This window comes from Ooceraea biroi, chromosome 2 (assembly GCF_003672135.1).
Source record: "Ooceraea biroi isolate clonal line C1 chromosome 2, Obir_v5.4, whole genome shotgun sequence".
NCBI classification, from domain to species: domain Eukaryota; kingdom Metazoa; phylum Arthropoda; class Insecta; order Hymenoptera; family Formicidae; genus Ooceraea; species Ooceraea biroi.
Genome location: NC_039507.1, coordinates 16018203 through 16038948, shown reverse-complemented (window position 1 = coordinate 16038948; position 20746 = coordinate 16018203). Strand labels below are relative to the sequence as shown.

General features: G+C 41.2%; 1 protein-coding gene across 2 annotated transcripts in view; it reads right to left on the bottom strand.

Annotated features, from left to right (window-relative positions):
• The window catches only part of LOC105280134 (plexin-A4), a 234719-nt gene that overhangs the window by 62963 nt on the left and 151010 nt on the right, over positions 1-20746 (bottom strand). For both annotated transcript variants that reach the window (XM_011340393.3, XM_011340394.3), the window contains exon 3: positions 1331-1513. In XM_011340393.3, coding sequence (XP_011338695.1) covers positions 1331-1513 — 183 coding nt within the window. The remainder of the gene's footprint in view (positions 1-1330; positions 1514-20746) is intronic.

Genomic DNA, 20746 nt, shown 5'->3' with positions numbered 1-20746 from the left:
AACAGGTATAGAAATGTCCCATCATATTTTTCATCAATGATAAGATGTTAGAATAGAGATTTTCTTAAATAATTCAACTTCCATGCTAGATTAGAATAGTTCGATGTTATTTTCGAGATCGCGAAACCTCCAATGACTGCTGGCAGCTCAAAATAATTTACCGACTAATAAAATAGCTAGAAATACTTTTCGTTCGATTCTATAGGTTCCATTTTCATATGCGACTATTATTAAAATTATTTAATGAATTTATTTGTTAAATCGTTTCTTACACTGAAAAAAAAATCTGGTTGCATTAATTAGAAATCTGGTAGGTTCAACCAGTTTGTCTGTTGGAAAATGGACGAATCAGAATTCCTTTAGGAATTACCAGATGAGCATGATTAATTCCTTCCTGTTAAATTTACCAGATTTTCTTGATAATAATACTAAATGTATTTAGTTAAATTAACATGACTGTTTAGTGAAAAGAAACGTTTTTCTGTTTCATTACCGTGAGTTTTCTTGGATTGCTGTAAATGAAATATGTTGATATTTATACAGGATGTCCCGTAATAATCGCCTAACCTCTCGCATGCCAATAGAGCAGATCGAGATGAACGGAAAAGTCCCATATCATTTTGCGATATTCGCAATAATAATCGAAATATTGCATATTAAAATCAAGCGAATCCAGAGCGCGCGGAGGCAAGTGCCGAGCCGCTCGAGGTATAGGATTATTATTGCGAATATCGCAAAATGGTATGGGACTTTTCTGTTCATCTCGATCTGCTCTATTGGCATACGAGAGGTTAGGCGATTATTACGGGACACCCTGTATAAAAAAATATAAGAAGAGAACACGTTTTTTCATCCGCCATCACTTCACAGCCATTCCACTAACTAATTTCATTTCACTAGAGGAGGAAAACGTGCCGTCCGTGCCGATCCGTTTCCCGAACATGCATCAACACGCACGACACGAAACAATAGAATGCTGCTGGAGTGCCCTGCGATTAACCAGAATTCTGATTGCATCTTCGTTTGTTCTTATGTCTAGTGTAATATAACTAGAAGTTTTATAGATCCAACTGGAAAATACTAACCAAATTCTTATAGTACAGTCTATCAAACGTTCTAGTTATAAAATATCCAGTCCTATCGTGATAACTAGAAATTCTTGGTTAGTTTAACCAAAATGCATTCTATCAGATACGTCTTGTTGATACAATCAAATCATTTTTCTCAGTGTATAAATCGATAAAGACTTTCTCGCCATGCAGTTTCCGAAAGAACATTTGTACCTCATTAATATTGAATTATATCACTTCAATTAACTATAAGCACTAACCTTTTTCAAGTGACCCTTATTGGTGCCCACGAAGACAACAGTGAAATCACCAGTCGAAGTAGCCGCCACAGCCGTCAAGTGAGTCTCGAACGTCAAGACTGCGGTCGCACCCATCGGTTCTTCACCGCCTAAAGGCGTGTTCACGTCAAGACCACAGAAATCCTCACCGATCGTTTGCAATTTCTGTAACAGAAATAGAAAAAACATGGTCAGTTGTTTTTCCATGGAAATATAATATTTGATAAGAATTAAGTAGCGCACATCAATCATCTATCCACTTATTCTTCCTTCCGAAGCATCGGTAATTCTTTATCAATAAATTTTAATAAGTCCGTATAACAAAAGGGTAAATAATAGAAAATCAAATAGTTGCTTAAATAAGATTGATATTCATTTTATTAACGGATAAATTTAATGAATCATGGTGTGACAGATGTAATAAACAATAGCTGAATTTTAGTGCTGTCGATAAGATCCACAAAGTGCGGAAAGGAGAAACGTAATATTATAATAAATGTACGAGAAGAAAATTAATTTTAATTCTTTATATAATATTTCTCTAAGGTTGTCAAGCAACGTATTTTGAAGAAGTTTGTAAAATAGATGTAGTCGAATTTCTCTCCTACGTAATCACGTCCGTTCATGCGACCATCTTTCTAGTCAGACATAATACTTATCATTCTTCTCTCGGGTAAAATAGATTGCAGGGAAAATATGAGCGCGCGTCCTAGGGTTAAGGATTAAAAGCTCACTTTATAGCGACTAATTCACCGCCTGAGGAAATAGGCCGGGGCTGATTTTACTTGCAGATCCTTAACCTCGCGCGTTAGAGTGTGCCAAGCATGATAACATAAACCCATTTTTCCGCACCAACGAGAAATTGCGAAATCGCTCATTCTTCTCATTGTCCTACATATATATGACGCAGAGCGTTATTAAAACCGGAATTTTCCGTGGAAAATGCTTTCAAACATGAAAATTATCATTCACCGCAACAATCTCAGATAATTGCGCAGAGCACTTATCTATCTCGGACACGTTGAAATTAAATCTTTTAATCCACAAGGTACACAAAAAACTGATTTCACAAAGAAATATAATTTGTTTTTACGGCAAGCAGAGAAAGAAAGAGGAAGAAGAAGAAGAAGAAGTCTCAGTAACAGTACTTGTAGTCGAAGAAAGTACATCGACATTTCGCCGAGATTAAGATAACGAAGCTCTCGACGCTTAAGCTAATTGCGCGGGGAAGATATACGGGAAAGTGGCTCATGCCACTACACGAATCTCAGCGGAGACGCAGAGAATCGCGGGAGCGATTCCGCGGAGTCGGAATGCGCTTCCTTTTTCTGGGGAGAAAAAGCGGGCCATAGGTAGGTAGGTTAGCGAAGCGCAAAACCGGGAAAAATATCCGCCGCTAAAATATCGCGGCGGAACGGGCTGCGATAAATTATCGCAGCGCCGGCGATTAATTCTTGCCGGGCCGGCGATTAATCGCGTCCTACGACACAGAGATGCGATATTTTATTGCCCTTTGCCGAACGTTTCCTCTGTCTCTCCTCCGCCTCCTCGTTGAAACTTGAAACACGAGGCGCGAGAAATGCAGGGCTCGCAAACAAATCCTCTCCCGCATTCTGCGCGACGCGCGAAGGGCGCAGGATTTTTCGAATGCGTTATCCGGTCGGACACGGCGATTAACGCGTTACTACGGCCGCCGGTACTAACGACCGGCTGTACTAGCCAGCTCGAGATAATTTTCTAGCCGAAGTTTTCCTCCCGAAGGTTTATAAGCTTATGATGCGCTTATGATGCGTTCAAGATATTACACGTCTCAATTACTCGAAAATAATGAAAAAGGGGAGCTAGTTTTTCGAGCATGAGAGCACGTGATTTTTCGACATATTATCTAAAAATTTTCTGTTATTTCCGTGTAAAAATTGTAAGTATCCTCAGGCGTCTTCATTGAAAACTCATTAATTTTGCAATGCAGTATTATCAAGGATATGCACGATTGTATATTAGTTACCGTTAATCATTAATTACAGCACGCTCAGCGTTCGTACTTGAGTTTGATCGCGGTCGACTTTTTTTTATTTGTACATCGGACAGCTTCGCTTTGCAGAGCTCCGAGGGCAGGCTTACCCCGCGCGAGTCAACCCGACAAATAGGATGATTCTCCGTGTTATGTGTGTGCGTACAAGGCATGCATCTACATCGGCGAACAAACCGACAGGCCCGTTCGCGGCGGGAGCGCAGCGAGAAGTCGGCTCTATTTACATTCCAGGCTCAGTTTCGCCACCCCGTGCACAATTATTTGCATTCCCGTTGCTGATACACCGCCGACGGCGCGGAGGCGTCGCGACGCATTTTCGCAAACTTGCGTGTCTTTGCGGCGACGCCGGCGATGACAATTACGGAAAATCGACGACGACGTCGCGTCAGCCTCGCATCAAACCGCGCCTAAGGTTGCATCCATCATGCAACAAAGAGTCCAGTTCAACCGCGAGCGCGAACAGCACAGCTGACAGAAATGAGTGCTTATTTTATGTTTAGTTTGACAGAAATGAGTGAAAATTTTATTACGGAATGTTTTTAATACATTTCCCTTCACGCGTAATTTCCCGCTGACTTCCCGTTCACGTTGAGTGGATTAGCGAGAACGGATTGAATTGGAAAGATTTACGTTCATATAATCGTTTTCATAAATAAAAATATTAAGTTGCATTTATCACTGCACTTCATTCGTTATGCATTCATTAAAGAGTCGTTATCTTGCAAATGTAAATAATTGCGTGTTGCAATATTATTCACGTGTCTTAACACGTTTATTGCATGTCAATTACCGGCGACCGTCACGGCATAAACGGAAAGTTCAGTCGCGGTGAATATGTTAATGTAAAATATAATAAAGGTTGATAATTGTGTTTTAATATTTATCGCGTATTCTCTCTGTGCATTTTTTATCCTGCATGCGTCGCGAGTTACGCGTGAAAAATTGAATGATCAGAATTGAGGGGACTGTATCGATCGATAATGTGCAACGAGTCCGTGTTAATGCAAACATACGTTAACGGCAATTCAGAGAGTGAATTCCTACTTACTGTGCACGCGCGCGACAATTTGCATATCTGGCGAGGGCGGCGCAACCATGCACCGTTTCTCACTAATTTTAATTCCTGGCGTAAAAAGATGTTAATGCGCGACGTTAATATTCAACCTTAAATATTCGCGCGGGACTTCGAGTTCGCCGGATTTAAACCCCTTAATACCCTGCCACGCAAAAAGCGCGGGACTTAAAAAATTCATAGTATGCAAAAATCCCACCGCGACGTTTAATATTCCCGGCACAAAGCAGCCGTGTGTCAATGCTTTGACGCACTTGATATTCATATGTTATCCGGCGAAAAATCCGTGCGCGTTGAATTATTCCGACGCGGTGAGAGCTCGCTGCGCGAGATCACTCCTACGTGGGTTTGTGTGTCTTTCGTCATTTAATTTGCGATGAAAGGGAATAAACAGCGGAGCTTAAGCGAGCCGGCCGACCGTTCGCCGATTGACCGAAAACGAAATAATCGACGCGCGATACGGCAGTTGCGGCCGCGCGCGGTTCAGTGATTTTAATGACGGCCAAATCAGAGCGTAACCAACGTCGGGATCAAAGGACGCGCAGCCCGATAGCCGCCTTGCGCCATGTCATGGTAACGGGTTTACCGAGATGGGTGTGCACGTGTACGCAACGCGGTATATCTGTATTAGATACACCCAGATGAGCGCGCAACTAATGTCAACAGGACTAATTATCGATCTCTCAATCCCTGTCTTGGTTCGACGTACATCTATATTCGCTGAGCAAAGTCAATATGCAGGGAGAAGGGAGGGGAAAGAAGGGAAACACGAATTTCGCGTTTCGTTTCTCTACTCGGTATTTTTTTTCCTCCCCACGTTCGAAACGTATTTCCCGTTGACTGATACCGTTGAGCAATAAAAAAGCGCACCCACGGCTGTTATTACAAACGTGCAATCATTCCCGAAAACGTAAACATATTTTGCACGCACACGCCGTTCTGTCATCGGATAAAATGTTTTCCGACAAAAAATTTCGAAACTTTTATGTTTGTTGTAATCTGATAAAAAGACGTATGTATATATATTTTTTCACAAATGTGCTTCCCCCTGCCGAATTCCGCAAATTGCCTGTCACCGAATTCTGCAAGTGTCTATCGCGTAAAGCGATTTCCTTTATAATTCAGTCTCACGCTTACACCGATGCGGTGTATCAATTTAATTCAATGTTGCAGATGTGTTTTCTTCGAATTAAAGAACGATTATAACGATTATAATCGAAGGACTGTAGTTTTTCGATCTGAACATTTTTCAACGTCTCAAACAATGCAATACATGTTCTCTCGCAGTCAAATAAAACATCAAGTTTAGCTGATACTGCGGAAGTACGCAGCGTTCGCTCACGTGCAAACTAAACTAATCGCTATCCAGAACGGTTTCCGACAAATCTCGCCGTCGAGCGATAAAAGCCCCGGCCGGGTGCTAATCTCGTCCGGCAGCGAAATCGAATGAGAGCCTCGCAATTTTCGAAAATATGAAAATGTCGAGGGGTGAGCAATGAAATCGCCATTGCACGCGCGCACGCCATATTTCGCCGTTCGGCAATCCGATTAAGGAGGACAATCCGTTCTCTCTGTCGCTGCAGCAATTTTTTTCCCACCGTTGCCGAATTCCCGTGGAAATCTCATTTTCCGAAAAAATGCTCCCCGTCGATTTACCCATCGCGTCGATCTGCCGAAAGGCGACGGACGGTGCGATTTCGAGAGTGTCGAGAACGCGGCACGATCGCCGCATTTTCTCTTCCTCGATCCTGTCGTCGTCCTCGTCGTCGTCTATTCCAGCTTGGTTTCCCTTCGATCGTTCGTCTCTCTTCCATCTTGGTTTTCCGCCAATAATTTCAACTTTCGTGCGCGCACTGCACCTCACTGCCGTCGTCCGTCACCAGACGATATTTCTCGAGGAATACGTGACACGAAGGTTTTCTGGTGACATAAATCGATGTCTTCGCGACCCAACGTGTGAGACAGATATTTCCAACCCACTGTTACTGCCTTATTTGAATCTCTGTTTTCCGTATAATGTTGATAAAAATTGTAGTTCCTTTGCCGAGACAAATTTATTAATGTAATGTAATTTAATAGTACAGTTAGTAGAAGTAATATACGTTGCACTAGTAAACGTGAACAGCTTGAACGCAAAATATAAATTCTGAAGGTAGGATATGCAAGAACGAGAATTTTTTTAATTCTCCACCAATTGTTTTTCTTTCCGGAAACTCAAAATTTAATAATTATGTTGCATAATAATATTCAAACATTTATAATAAATGTCCTAATTGTTTTCACAATACTGTATAAAATTACTAAAATAATACACAATACTGTATAAAATTACTAAAATAATACACAATACTGTATAAAAATCAAGAACAGATATTGAAAATTATTATTAAAATTTATGATAAATATAATATACGTTACAAACATCGTGACTCGCGCGCGCTTAAATAAATAATTGGTGTGCGATCGAGGAAAAAACTTTCTTCTCCCGGGGCGTTACAGAATTTATGCCAGAGCGTATTCATAACTCGCAATTATTCATGCAGCCATCAGCGCTACAAAGGAATGCATCATACGAAGCGCCGTAGTGCAAATTTCCCCGATTAACCCTACTCGCTGCATATTTCGCATAATTCGCAATAATATGTGTATATCGCAGCCACGCACGCGCTCGCGATGCAGCAAGTTTTCGCGAGTGAGTAACAAACGGTAACCGGATAATGCACGCCGTATAATCCGCGGTATAAATACGCGCCACGCTAAATTACCGTAACACTCGCTGTTCCATAGCAGTATCGGCGAAAACGATCTTAACGACGTCGTATGTCGCAACGGTAACAACGCGCGATTGTCGTTGCTCACAAGTGCGCATTTTTGCATCCTGACGTTGCACTCGCCGAACAATTCGCGATGTTCTCTGCGGCGTGCGCTTCCTTTTTCAGCGCGGTGCTAAGCGAGTGATTTAGAAGCACAGGCCGAAGGCGCCAGTGACCGCCGACAAAATGGCGAGCGCGTATCGAGTTATTGGGCCACTTATCGCGAGTGCTTCCCGATCCGCGGCGAATGTCCGGCAAAATCGTTTCGGCGCGATTGTTTCTCTATTCGATTTCGTTACGCGCCGCGCGCGGTGCAGCGAAACGCGCGAAATATCTTTCACGGCGAAACGGGCTTAATTGAATTTCTTTTCGATTCAGATGCAATATTGCACGTATTCCTCGTAACAACATTATTTAGCGTTCGTTTATGAAATTTAATACACTTACGAGATAAATGGATAGAATATAATTTCCAGACGTGAACCTCTTGGGGCCTTCAGATGCGCACACACGATAAATGGAACGTCAATTTATTGTATTATTACGCGCATGCTATTTGGCAATTACTTTTATACGTTTACGCTAATAAAATTTATTTTTGCACATTACGTGAAACTAAAATGTTTTCAATTGTTTCGAAAACTTAGTTTACACTGTTAAGACAAAAATTTCGTTTCCATTTTATTTCATCGACAGTTTTATATTTAACTCAACTGCGTGTAGAATGTTGCTGCGGAATTTCACGAAAAATCTGCTTCCCACTTTAACGTGAGTAATTTTCCGGTTTTATATTTTTGCGCGAAACCGTCCACAAAACTCTCGATGCAACTGTTTAATGGAAAAATGAAAAGCTCGAGTTTCAAGAAAGTAAAAATGGTTTTTGCGTAAGTGCTGCCGTGACGTAAAAGACCGGCAAAAATACATTCCCAACTCAACTCCAAAAAGTTAACGTTCTACATAAAAGCCATTCGTATAACAACAACGACCGACCGAGATATTGCGCGATTGCAGGCAAAATTCAATTTTCAACTAGAAGCTGAATCTCATGATTGCTAACAGTCAGTTAGTTTCGACCGCTGTACCCGTTCCGTGGCGTCAATTTTCGATTTTAATCCGATACATTCTTTGCTGTCATGCATGCTTTTCGAACAGTTTTCTAAAACATTTATTACATTGTAGATGACGCTCACAACAAGGATGATTTAACAGGTCTTAAAAAGTTCTTAAAAAGAATATAGCTAGTTTTGCTTCGCTAATGCTCTTTTTCTCTCTTTCTCTCTCTTGTCTAAAGCGTAAATAAAATAGTAACTTGCATCTCTTACATACACACGTATACATAGAAACTATTGACCGTTTGTGGTAGCAACACTATTCAAAACGGGTACAAGCTGCTTTCTAGCGCATCATCGGCTAAGCGTGGGCGGACGAGCTCCCGGGTTATAAACTTCTGAAAGAAAGGAGGCGTGGTTTTATAACGATTTATTGCGCGCGGCCGTAATAGCCTGTAACAAGCCGGAAGTGGGTGCTTTTACTGCTTTCCCGCACGAAAAGAGAAAAATAAATACGAAAAAGGGGAAAATGAAACTGCGCGCACGGCCGGTGAGCGCCGCGCGCTATTTCGTAGCGAAACGGGTGATTTTGTTTCGGTTACCGGTGCGCAGCACTTCGCCCCTAATACGAGACAGTTAGGAGAATATATACGCCTTATACAGCCGCGGTCAGGTCGTTCCACGGTGTTACTTCGACGTGAAATTCCGCACGCGATACCTCGTAAAGTGAATCGAATAAGGGATACGAAAAACTAAGGAGCTTTCTCGCGGTGGAAGTCCAAAAAAAAAGAGTCGCGTGGAATTTACTGTCTTGAACGATTCCAGAGTCTCCGCAGAGTCTACGATGCGATAATCGAGCCGTTTAATCGACGATCAGACGTGTTACAGACGTGTTATTATTATTTGTCGAACGAACAAAATCACGTTTTGAAGAGTTGCGCCCTGGTTAAATTCTTTCGTTGCAATAATTCACGTTAGTTTGTTATATCAAAGATGTTATGATCTCATGTGAGACCGTAAAATCTTTGTTTTCAAACTTATTCTTTTCGTAACTAACATTAAATTCCACTTATATGAATTTGGAATTGTGAAGTTGGAATCGGAGCGCAATGCTACATTCTTTTGCTATTAAAGTCGTCTCACGAAATTAGATCAGGAACGAGATTTTCTCAATTTCCTGTTACCATCTGCAGTTTACTTCATTTTTATTTTTAGCTTTCATTCGTTTAAAACTCGCGCTGGATAGAAACGATATCCTCAAGGTATATCCTGTATATAAAAACTGAAAATATTTGCTAACGGAGGTGAAGCCAAGAGTTTCCTTTCACTTTTGCCTGAACATCGATGGAAACTAACAGCTCGCAGGAGCGACGTGATGGTCCACTCGTTTCGAAGCTTTTAGCGGTGCATCGCACATTAACGACTAAAGCTTCTCATCCCAGCTCCCGTTTTACCGGAGGTGTCCTTATGCGCGGTTCGCACGCTCGGCTTCGACGCGAAACGTCGTCGCTCTCCTCAAGGCACCATAATGAGGCCGGAAGGGAGAAAAACGAGCGCTGCTGCATCAAGAGCGTTGCTGCATCAAGAACGTTGCCGTACGTCACGTTTCCACATCAAAAAGTAATGTGATATACCGGTACTTTATATCAATTGTAAAAATAAAAAATAGGAAACGTGAATAGCTCATCGAAATGGCTCACATTAGATTTGACGTGTTTTGCTATATTTAAAAGATAAAACGTTTATACGTTTGTAAAAAGCACTGTATTTATCATCCGTGATAAAACCTCTTCTCTATTATTCAAGTTAGCCAATCGCGAATTTCTGCTGTATCTATATCAGAAAAAAATTGAGGTCAATTTGATTTAAGCAAATATCATTTCGGCGATTTGGTATTGCTATAGTCAGCTTGATCGAGAATGCAATCTGAGTATTGGTTTCGAGTTCATAAGGGAAAAAGTTTCATACGGGAAAATGTTCTAGTGAAAAGCAGATGCGATGTAGAATATCGTCCGCAGCTATCTCGTTATACTTTCAATTCCACGCACCAAATATTTGGCCACGTATTCGTCATATCCGGAACGACTGTAATACTCGCGGCTGCAAAAGCGCTGCGTGCGCGCTTTGATTAATTCTCGTGGGCCGTTCTAATGCATAGTTTTGCGTTGTTTAAACGGACGACGCGCGACCACAGGAATCGACGAGTTATATCTTTCCGCTTCCGTTCGGCGGAATTATCCGCGTATTTCAGTAAAGAATGCATGTAGCTCAACGGTATTGCATTGTTAAAACTTCGCTTCGTTATTGTCGCGGTGTATTTTTAATTATTGAAACGTATTCTTGCGATGACGTAATTTTAATCGCATCGTGCAAGAAATTAAACGGGATTAAATTAATCGAGCGCTTTGTGTAATTGCAAAATTTTAATTATTAAATTTATTATATTTCTATTCGTTTTACTTTAATTTAATAATTTAATAACTATTACATTTTTCATTGTAACCATATGTATGCCGAGTGAACATTTTCTCTCAACCTCAAATTGCATTCCTCAGCTAATGCTAAAGTCAATTTAGACAAGTATCTAAACAAATACAATGCACAGTGTAAGTGCAGACAGAAGACAGACAATGCTCGAAATTCTCTGTTTCTTTTTTTTTTAAGTCAGCTACCAGACTCTCATCTCTCGGTCGCTTCTGAATTCTACCTCATCAAGATTATTGTCGTATTCAATCACTAAAGCTTAGGAGCGATTGGTACCTAGTCAATGCCCGGGGATGCCGTCCACATCCGAATGCAAATGCGATATTGGTGATGCATACAACACACATGAACGCATGGGGCGTCATCGTCGGCGCGTTTCCTCCATGCGCGATACAGAAGCCGCGTGCCGCGTGGTGTACCCGCAATTTAATTACCGCGACGGGGCAATTGCGAACGACGTCGAATCCACTGTCTCCCGTTGCAATAACGAGAAGCGATCTATCCGATCGCTAAATTCTCATCCCTCGCCCTTTGCCGCTCCAGTGTACGCGGCAATTAAATTCTGGCTTGCCTCCGTTCATCGTCGAATAAATAAAACGGTCCGTATATGATGCGCTTGATGCAAACGCTGCCATTTTTTTTGAGAATAGAGTGACTCGAAATTGAAAGGTCTTGTCCCTCGAATTTTGTTGCTCATAAAAAATAATCTCCACTTTTTGTAAAAAAAAGACTGCCTCTCCGTTTTTCGCAGTACATGAATTCTACTCGTGAAACTTGAGCGTAACCAGATTAATGAGATTACGTAAACTCAATGTCCTCATATCCGTAGGAAGAAACTTGATACATAAATGAATTACATGTAACACAATTTACAATTAAAATATAATCGCGTTTCGTTGTGTCTATTCAGATGGATATCGCAGGTAGATACCGCAGGTACCGACTGCAAACGACCGTATAAATGGAAAGGCAGCGTAAAACGGGACGCGTTTCGCCGCAGCGAGATTCACGTAGAAAATCGCGCTTTCCTCGGATTTTCGTCGTATTTCCCCCGGCAACCATCTTCTCCATCCTCCCCTCGACGACGCTGCAATACCCGCTCTGTCGGAATGCTACCGAGGACAGCTGCCATCCCTCGTTCCGTTGCGGGATCCCGACTGGTAAGTTACCGTGGTGCGCAGAGTAAACTTACCAATGGCATCCGAGTGGACGCCACCCTTGGTCACGTTTCCGCTCACGGTCTCGCCATTTGTTTGAAATCGCATAACGCTTACACGAACCACCATCCGCCGCCGGTGTTTTCTTCTTCCCACTCGATTTCCCACTCTGTTTGTTTCACCCCTCCCCCCCTTCTTACCATCCTTTCTCTCATGAAAACCCTTTCGCCCCTCGAGGACGTTGCCCTTTTCTTTTTCGCGTTTTCCCTTTGCTCTACCATGAAGGGTAGCACGTTTGCAGTTGCGACGGGTGTCAACCACCCGTCCACCGAGGATAATTCGTATGGAAGTTTTGGTAAAACAAAGTGCTCAGTTGGGCTTCGAGGCGTATGTATACTGCATAGAATTTTAAGAGAGTATGTCTTTTAAAACAAAAATTCTCATCCTACTTATATTATTAAGAATCAAATTTTATCGTTATTGCAATGATACTGAGAAACGTTATACCTCTCTTAAAATAATGAGATTAATAACAACCGAGAGAAATAGAACGGCGAAAATTTAATACGGAATTTATTGCAAACTTAGAGGAGATACCAATGTAACAGATTCGTACAAAGCGTCCTCTTTGCTAACTTCGTCAGTCGCAGACATTGCTACGCTGTACAGAACTGGCTAACAAATATTTCTACTGCTAAATTTATTAGCGGTTGCTACGAAGCTTAAAGACGGTGGCGTGGCGTCTTGAAGAGATCTCACAAACGTTTCGTTAGCGTAAGATCAAGAAGTGTAATTCGTCTAATTCGCGTCTTATCGTGAGGAATTCTGGCATTTAAATGTCGTTAGACTACATGTTATTATATTTCTGTCGCGTATTTAATTTTAAAATAGGTATTACAGCGTGTGTTGTATATTGAAACTTTTCTTTATAAGAATTACTAATTTTTTGAATTTTATATTAAAGTATACTTACGCTTTTTCTTAAACTAATTAATAATTTATATATATTATGTGTACATACTTTACATAAGTATGGTTTTTATTGCGTTTTGTTGTGAATCAATTGCTTGAACGTTATTCGCGCGTGATTCTTGTAGCCGGTGTAGTTTGAAATTTTTGTTGTACAGCATTTCAATGCAAACTTGTGGATACGTACACCTCCGCGAAACATGGAACCACAGTATTACTCGTTACTGGGTGTCCCTTTCCGACTTCTAGCGGTAATTAATTAGCGTAATGATTCGTTCGCGTAAGCATTCGTTTAGTTCGCCTCTAACGAGTAGAGTTTCGCAAAGTTTCGTCGATCTCTGCAACATTGCTGATATTGCTCTACTGGCTATCCCACCAGCTCTCCATTTCCTACCTCATCGAAATTCGTATCACAATTTTAATGAGTGACAAGCTATGCAAACATACGCGCTTAAGTAGAATTTCGCGTCTGTGCAATAACGACGTTATCGGAGCTTGCGCACAGCAAATCGCTACCGTTTGCGCGATCAATGAAATATTGTACGCTGACATAATTCACTTACTGCGATGATACGAAAATTAAGTTGAATTCGGAACATTTCTTTTCACAATTATTTTGATAAATCATTAATCAAGTATTATCGATGTCATATTAGATTAATGTATTTATAATTAATTTTTTATGTCGTTTTGACTAAAATTTCTTTGAAGATACTTAATTTTCTTATTTTATCACATCACACATATAAACTCCATAGAAAATCGATTATTATAAAACATTTATTGTGACTATCAAATTGTATTGATTTAAAAGCATCAATCAGTAATTTTAAATATTCTTTCCTGCTTCCATTTTTTTAGCAATTTCGCATGTAGCGTCATAAATTATGACTGTCTACGTGCCTCTTAGACTACGGAACTACTTAGCAGATTGAGGAGACTAGACGACGGTCTTTCCTGCGATGTACTGAACCGCTTTCGCAAATTGCTTTTCGATGTCGTGTGGTCATCATGATAGAGTCGTGCTAATATACGCGAATCAATACTCGCCGATGAATAAAGTATTGATGTCTCTCGATCTCGGCCGATCCGCTTAAAAGATCTGGTATTTGAGCGCGCATCACATGGAATTCTATATATCTTGCAAGTTTAATAGCGGATCAAAGCTGTCAAAGGACTAAAACTCAAATTCCAAAAATCAAAAATCAATCTGCGCTAACAGAAGTGAACAAAAAATGCTCAACTAAAAATAAAAAAGAAAAGTTTAAGAAAAAGCATGAAGCGATCGAGATGACTATAAGTCGATTTTTATCAAGATATTTTAAAAAATCGGTAAATATTTCTAATAGTTTTTGGCATGATATACGTGCGAGTTCACGAGTGCATTAATGGTGGTGCCAAGCAAGGCTTCCGAAACCTTGTCGGCGATTCGTACCGACGACAGATTCCAGAGGTAAATTACGCAAAATCCACGACCGACCGACCGACTCGATCGACCATTGCGCGACATGTAACCTACGGTGGACACTTCGGGGGACAATATTTATTGAGATCGATTGGAAAGCAGCCCCGAGACATGTCGGTTTTCACTATAGTAACTCTTAAATGTCGCTCAGGCGTCTGAATTATTCATCCAATGTACGCGCAACTCTCCAACTTCTCACGTTACTCGCAGTCGGCGAGTGCGCGCTTCTTCCTCAATATAAAGATATGCAAAATGTATTTATCGTCGGAAAGTAAATGCAAATCTGATGACAGTATTGATTGTAATTGGAAACACGAGGAAAATAGCGGGAGCAATATTCAAAAGCAACAAATTAAATAAAACAACAAATAAAATTTTTATCCATGATTTGATGCAATTTGTTTTCTAAAATCTATGTCAATCTAAAGTTACAGTGGCGCGAAAGATAGCGGCAATAATCGAATCACAATGACCTGATTTACTTCCATTTGTACATCTGTCTCGTATCTAAATCGAGCGAACAATGTTGCAAGCCTCACAATAAAATTCATTTATACCAATCAAGAATTTTCATAGGAACGTTACAATTCTTCCAGCCACCTGATTCAATTTGATCTTCGATGAAAATTCCGGAACAAATAAAAGTGCGAGAAGCAGAGTCGCGAGTGAAATAAAAGAAAGTTACCCTGCCAGAGCGAGATGGGGAATGCGCGTTTAAATGTTTATTGGGCCATTTATTTGTCCATCACAGAAGCTTCTCTTTCCAATTCCCGACTGTGACTATGGGAAGCGATGGCTCGGAGAAGAGAGCATTTCCACCGTGAAAGAATCACGCCTAATGGAGTCAGCAAAAGGAGATCTGGAGCTTGCAAGCGCGAGCGCGCGCGCACACAACAAGCTCCTTTCCCGCATTAATGCGGTGCATTTCCTTTTTTCCGCGCGTAATGCCTGCTAACGATCCCCCACAAAATGTGACGAGGATAACCGCGATGAGGTCGCGGGTCGTAGTCAGCAGAGTTTCCAAGAAACCTGGAGAACATAAAAAATGCAATTTACCGGGGATGCCGATGCGCTCAGAGATTCCGCAATTCCGCGTGTACACGTAAGGAATACAGGATTAAAGTGCAGGAAAAATTCTAAAATCTACTGCGCGTCCCACAGGTCGCGTCCGATGAAATTTTCTCATAGGAAACATCGACCCGATCGCCGGCCGAGAGGAATTACACGAAGTGTTCGTATATTAATGAGACATGCACCGCTCTCCGTCACATATTCGCACAGATTCGGAAACATCCGCAGCAATTTAAAAATTTTTCAAGTTCTCGTGACTTTTCCATCTCGTCTGTGAAACTCGAGCGATCCGATCTTTCTTTGAATCGAAACGATTTTCCTTCAATCCCCGCAAGCAACGCGCTCAAGACGGAACGCTGATGAGAAGGTCGTATCTTCTCGTCGAGAGTGTTCTTTGTCGAAGGAGCAGAATCGCGTTTAATGGAGTCAACGGAGGTGGATTCGTCCCGGAGTTCGAAGAGAGAAGAAGATCGTTGCTCCGCATTAATATCACTTCGCGCCGCTTTTTCCTGCGTACCTCTTCTATTTTTCGCATTATAAAGCACCCCCCATTTACGACTGGGGTGTGCAGAAAATCGAGAGGCATCCGGCGTCCATTAGATCCCCGAGGAGGAAAAATATTCAAATCGCCCGAAGCTTGCCACGAGCGCGAAACGATCGGATAATGAAAGCTCATTTCGTTCTTGATCGATCAGCAAGAACGGCGAGAACGAAGGAGGGCAGGGAGACGAGGTAGGTATCCACCGATTTAATTAGTCGGAAGGGAAGCTACAAGAGAACGATTCCTACGATCAAACTCCGAAGAGTCGAGCATTACAAAGCTGTGGTTCATTGTCTCTTCTACTCTCTCCCCTCTCTCCGCTCCCTACACATCTTATGAGCAATAAAATCGGGAGAAAGGGGATATAAAAGCAATCAGATCAGAAAATATAATCCATCAAACTGTTTAATGAAGTATTGTGTTGTATTCGCGAAGCATTGTGCAAATAAAAAAACAGGCTTGTTATTGTGTTTAAAAATGAACCAGCGAATTAAGAACTATATAAAGCAATTAATCGGCAAGAATAAAATACCGTTGAAGAAATATCTCTTGTTTCTCGCTTTATTTCACACGGCTGTGTGAATAGAGGTTTTTGTCACCTGAACTGTTCCACAGCTATAGCCATTCTGGTTCTTTGGACCGAGTATCCCGATTACTTTGTGCATCTTCTCGACGCCTCGTCTAGGAAAATCCCTATTATCCGGTAAAGATACGTGCGAAACAGCCTCGTCATTATATTTAACGAACATCGAGAAGATCCGGTGAGATGATGCGATTCGCCAGGGCGTCGCAGTTTACAACGAGCCGGCCGGTGCAAGAGCGCGCGACAAAATATGATAGCACGGCAACGGTCGTCTCCCGGTGGGGACCTGAATAATGCATGAGCGCATAGCAAAGTAAAATATACTTTGACCGTTGTAAAGGCAGAGATTCCCGTGTCGCGCGCGCTACATTCGAAAATCCGTTCCAATATCCGTCCCGCCGCGCGAAGCGCTCTCTCCTTGCGACAACGATTGCGTCATGTTGCGAGACAGCGCCGGCTTTACCTATATTGGCACTCCACACGAGACTTTTTGACGCTTCCTCCCTCTCATTCGTGTAAAAGCTGCCATAGCTTGAATATTTGCATTACAGCTGCAGTTCAAAGTACGAGTGAAGTGAGCTTGTAATTATTAACGTGCGTTTTAATCATGAAATTATACGTCAAGATATCAAGAAAAACTGATGTCGTCTGGAGCGATAAATCGATATATTATTTTCAGAAAGTCGCTAACTGAAATTGACAACAAAATAAACTATTGTGAACTATTTACGTTTGTACTAATGGATGTCACTAATAAGATTCGACAAGCTGCTTAAAACATGAAAAGTTTAAGAAGAACGACAATTGTGATCGTAAATTCACAGTTTTCAAAATAACAGAAGCCCGTATGCACGACAAATGAACGCGGTTGACGTAAAAAACACTTCCGGGAAAGAATGAGGGTGATTTGAGCTATCGTCGACGACCGAGCGGCTGACGGGAAATGAATCGAGAGATAGAAAAGGCAGTCCCCGCGTATCCTGTATCGATATGGCATCCTACATTGTACTGAAACCGAGTACTCGGCACTTCAGAATGTCGCGACATGAAAAATACATGGAAAAGCACACTCATTCAATCATCTCGATACGTAAGCCTTAAACACGCTCTTGTAGTTTCTTTTTTATTTATTTTAGATGTATAAAAAATGTGAGACTCGTGCAACGATAATGCGAATGAAAAAATAAATAAATGCGCATTAACATATGTGCACAATATTGAATATAGAACCGTTGCGAGACATTGCATGTGGCAATGGCAGATGGGTTTCTTTCCTGTTTTGGAAGGCTCGTATGGCCTTCAAAATCGGGCGTTAGCGCAAGTTGCGATTCAGCTAATTACAAGGTTTCGATCAACAGCGATACGTGCTCGCGTGGTGAATTGCTTCTTTTCGGGGGTGAGTTGCGAATTCGAGACGTTTGAGCCGAACACGCGACGTATTGGGTTGCCAAGATTGCGTCCGACGCAAATAACAGATATCGTATTTCGCACAAATCAGAGTGAAAGCTAGTTTCCGCGTGGGTGAAAATCACGCAATCGAAGGAAAGCTTCTCTCGTCGAACTGACCGTGATTGAAAAATTTTATTCCACGTTTAGCTAGTCATCATTCGTATAGCTTTCTAAAATGTGTCATTTCAAATATAAAAGTTCGCTTTAGAATGAAACGTGCTAATGGTGTGCGAAGTACTTGAACCATATCTAACTTTTAGCACATTAACTTTAGTAATACTACTTTCAACATAGCAACTTTCAAGATTTATCTTTAAAGTATCAAAAAAAGAAATTACGTTTTATCGTTTTAGAAAATTATATTTCCGGTTTCGATAGACGTTTTCTCTTGAACGGTTCCTCAATTACGAAGCAATTTGGTGGTCACTTTATTTCATTCGCGAGTTGATCGAGCGCTGTAAAAGACACAAAGAGAGACATAAGAAATTGGGTTTAAAACGAGAGACTAGACGATTCGCGCGAGGAGCCTGAGAAAAGAAAGGTCAGAAATCGATCAGTGGTAAGGAGGAGAAAGACGAGGCCTCTCCACCTCTTGATTCCGACGACAGTCGGGCGAAATTGCGAATATCGAGTTTCGTCGGGAAGGTCCCCGTGCGTCGAATGCGTCCCGCGGGAGAGGATCGCGTGGCAAGTCGAACGAAAGGCAGGATGGTGCAAGCAACGGCCGGGCTTAGGATGAACTCGACCCGAACACTGATTAAAAATACATATTAGGTCCGTGTATTTAGAGAATACGATGAAAGCGGCGATAAAGGGGGCCAGGAAAATTGCTCTGTGCATAAGGGACACTGACGCTCCTTAATAAATAATATAAAAAAAGAACGGTTCTTTATCGACGCAGACTCAAGAATGAAAGTCCAAGGATCCCTCGAATGTGCGAGTAACGTCGGTAAATGAAATTCACGGACATTGCTCTGTCGGGCATTAAATAATTCTAAGACAGGTTTTCTATCGTTAGCGCGGTCGTCCCCGTCGGTGCAATCTTACCCCATCTCACGGTAGTCATTAAATTGATCAACTCGGCGGAAAGAGAATTGAACGTTGGAAGTAATCAAGAGACCGCCGGTATTCAAAGATTCGTTATCATGATAATGAAATTATTTTCTCGCTCGGTATCCTCTCTCCTTCTCTTGTCTCGCACTCGCGGAATAGCCCGAAGTTTTTCATAGACGGTACGGTGCGCCGGTGCCCTCGGGTTATATCACGGGGAGAGACCACGAAGAATTAAGAGAATAAAGTATTAATCGAGCCCGCGGTAAAAATTAATTGACTCCGTAGGCAGCGAATAAAACCGCGTTGCGTAAGACTCATGTTCGTGTCTTAAAGAAATAGACACGTGGCAGGAAGCAATAAATGGGTGCTTGACATCCAAGATTTGAAAGGTGGTAGCGTAAAGCGCCGACGAAAATTATCTCGAAATCACCTGCTTCGCGCGTGCTCTCGTTATTGTAATGACCGCGCGATCAAGGTAAAAAAGAATTAAGATTCTTAATTCGAAATCGCAAGCCTCTCAAGAGCGGAAAGAGAAAGCGTAATCGGTTATCACAAGATCTTTCAAGCATTTAATTATTTTTGAAATATATCAAGAAAGTACTCTTTTTCATTCTTGCAAATTATGAATCAAGTGATTTTCTCGTAAATTAAATTATCAAGATCTGCGTTAAAGCAGCTTTTCTTCTCTCTAGATCTTTTCGGGAGAAATAATACAATACTTTATTTAACGTACTGTAAATTTTCTCTGTGAATTGTGGAAATTTATTTTCTAATTTTGAAGTCTACCTCTGGCAGGGAAATTTTCTAGATTCTCGCTTCTACTTGTGTGCGTTGCCCTCGTAGAGAAAATGCGAAAGAACGCGGATATATTACTTGCTCGTGATGCTGTGGCATCACTGATATATTTAAAGAAGAAAAACCCCGTTATCGATCAATGACACTCGCGTCCCCATTTTTATCAGACCATTATCGCAGCCGGATGTCTATTCTTTTGTAGAACGAACGATAATTGGCAGTATTACTACGACTCCTAAAACGCGGACCGTTACAATTACGCTAAGAGGACCTCTCCGCCGGTATTTGAAGGTAAGGGATGCGACTCATAAAGGCCGCCTAGCAACGAGCCAGCAACTATATATCGCGACGTATAAGCTTGACTTAACGTCGCAGCCTGCTCTTGACTTCGCAATTTTTTCAACAACGAGCACGGTGACAACCAATGTTCCTCTGGTGCCTCTCCGGCACTTCCCTTCGTGCAAGATACATAAAACATGATATTGACATAGAACAGCGAAATAGCTCTTTTAGACTTTCATATACTTTAAAAATCAAAATGACTGTGTACGTGATATATATGTATATATATATATATATATATATATAATAAAAAAGTTTTAAGAAAAAATGTTTTATCATAAAATAACAATGTACTCTATGTCTTATTTTTCGCAAATATTTTATGTAATATTTGTACAATTATAATCTTTTACAATGGTTATGATTTTGAGATATGTTGTAAGATATTTTTAAAAATTAACTTTCTAAAACTATAATATAAGTAACTTTTCTAAATCAATTAATGTTTTAAAATTATTTTATCTCTCTGTGATTAAATATGGTAGGAAGAAAATTGTGTATTATGGAACTGAACTAACAAAAA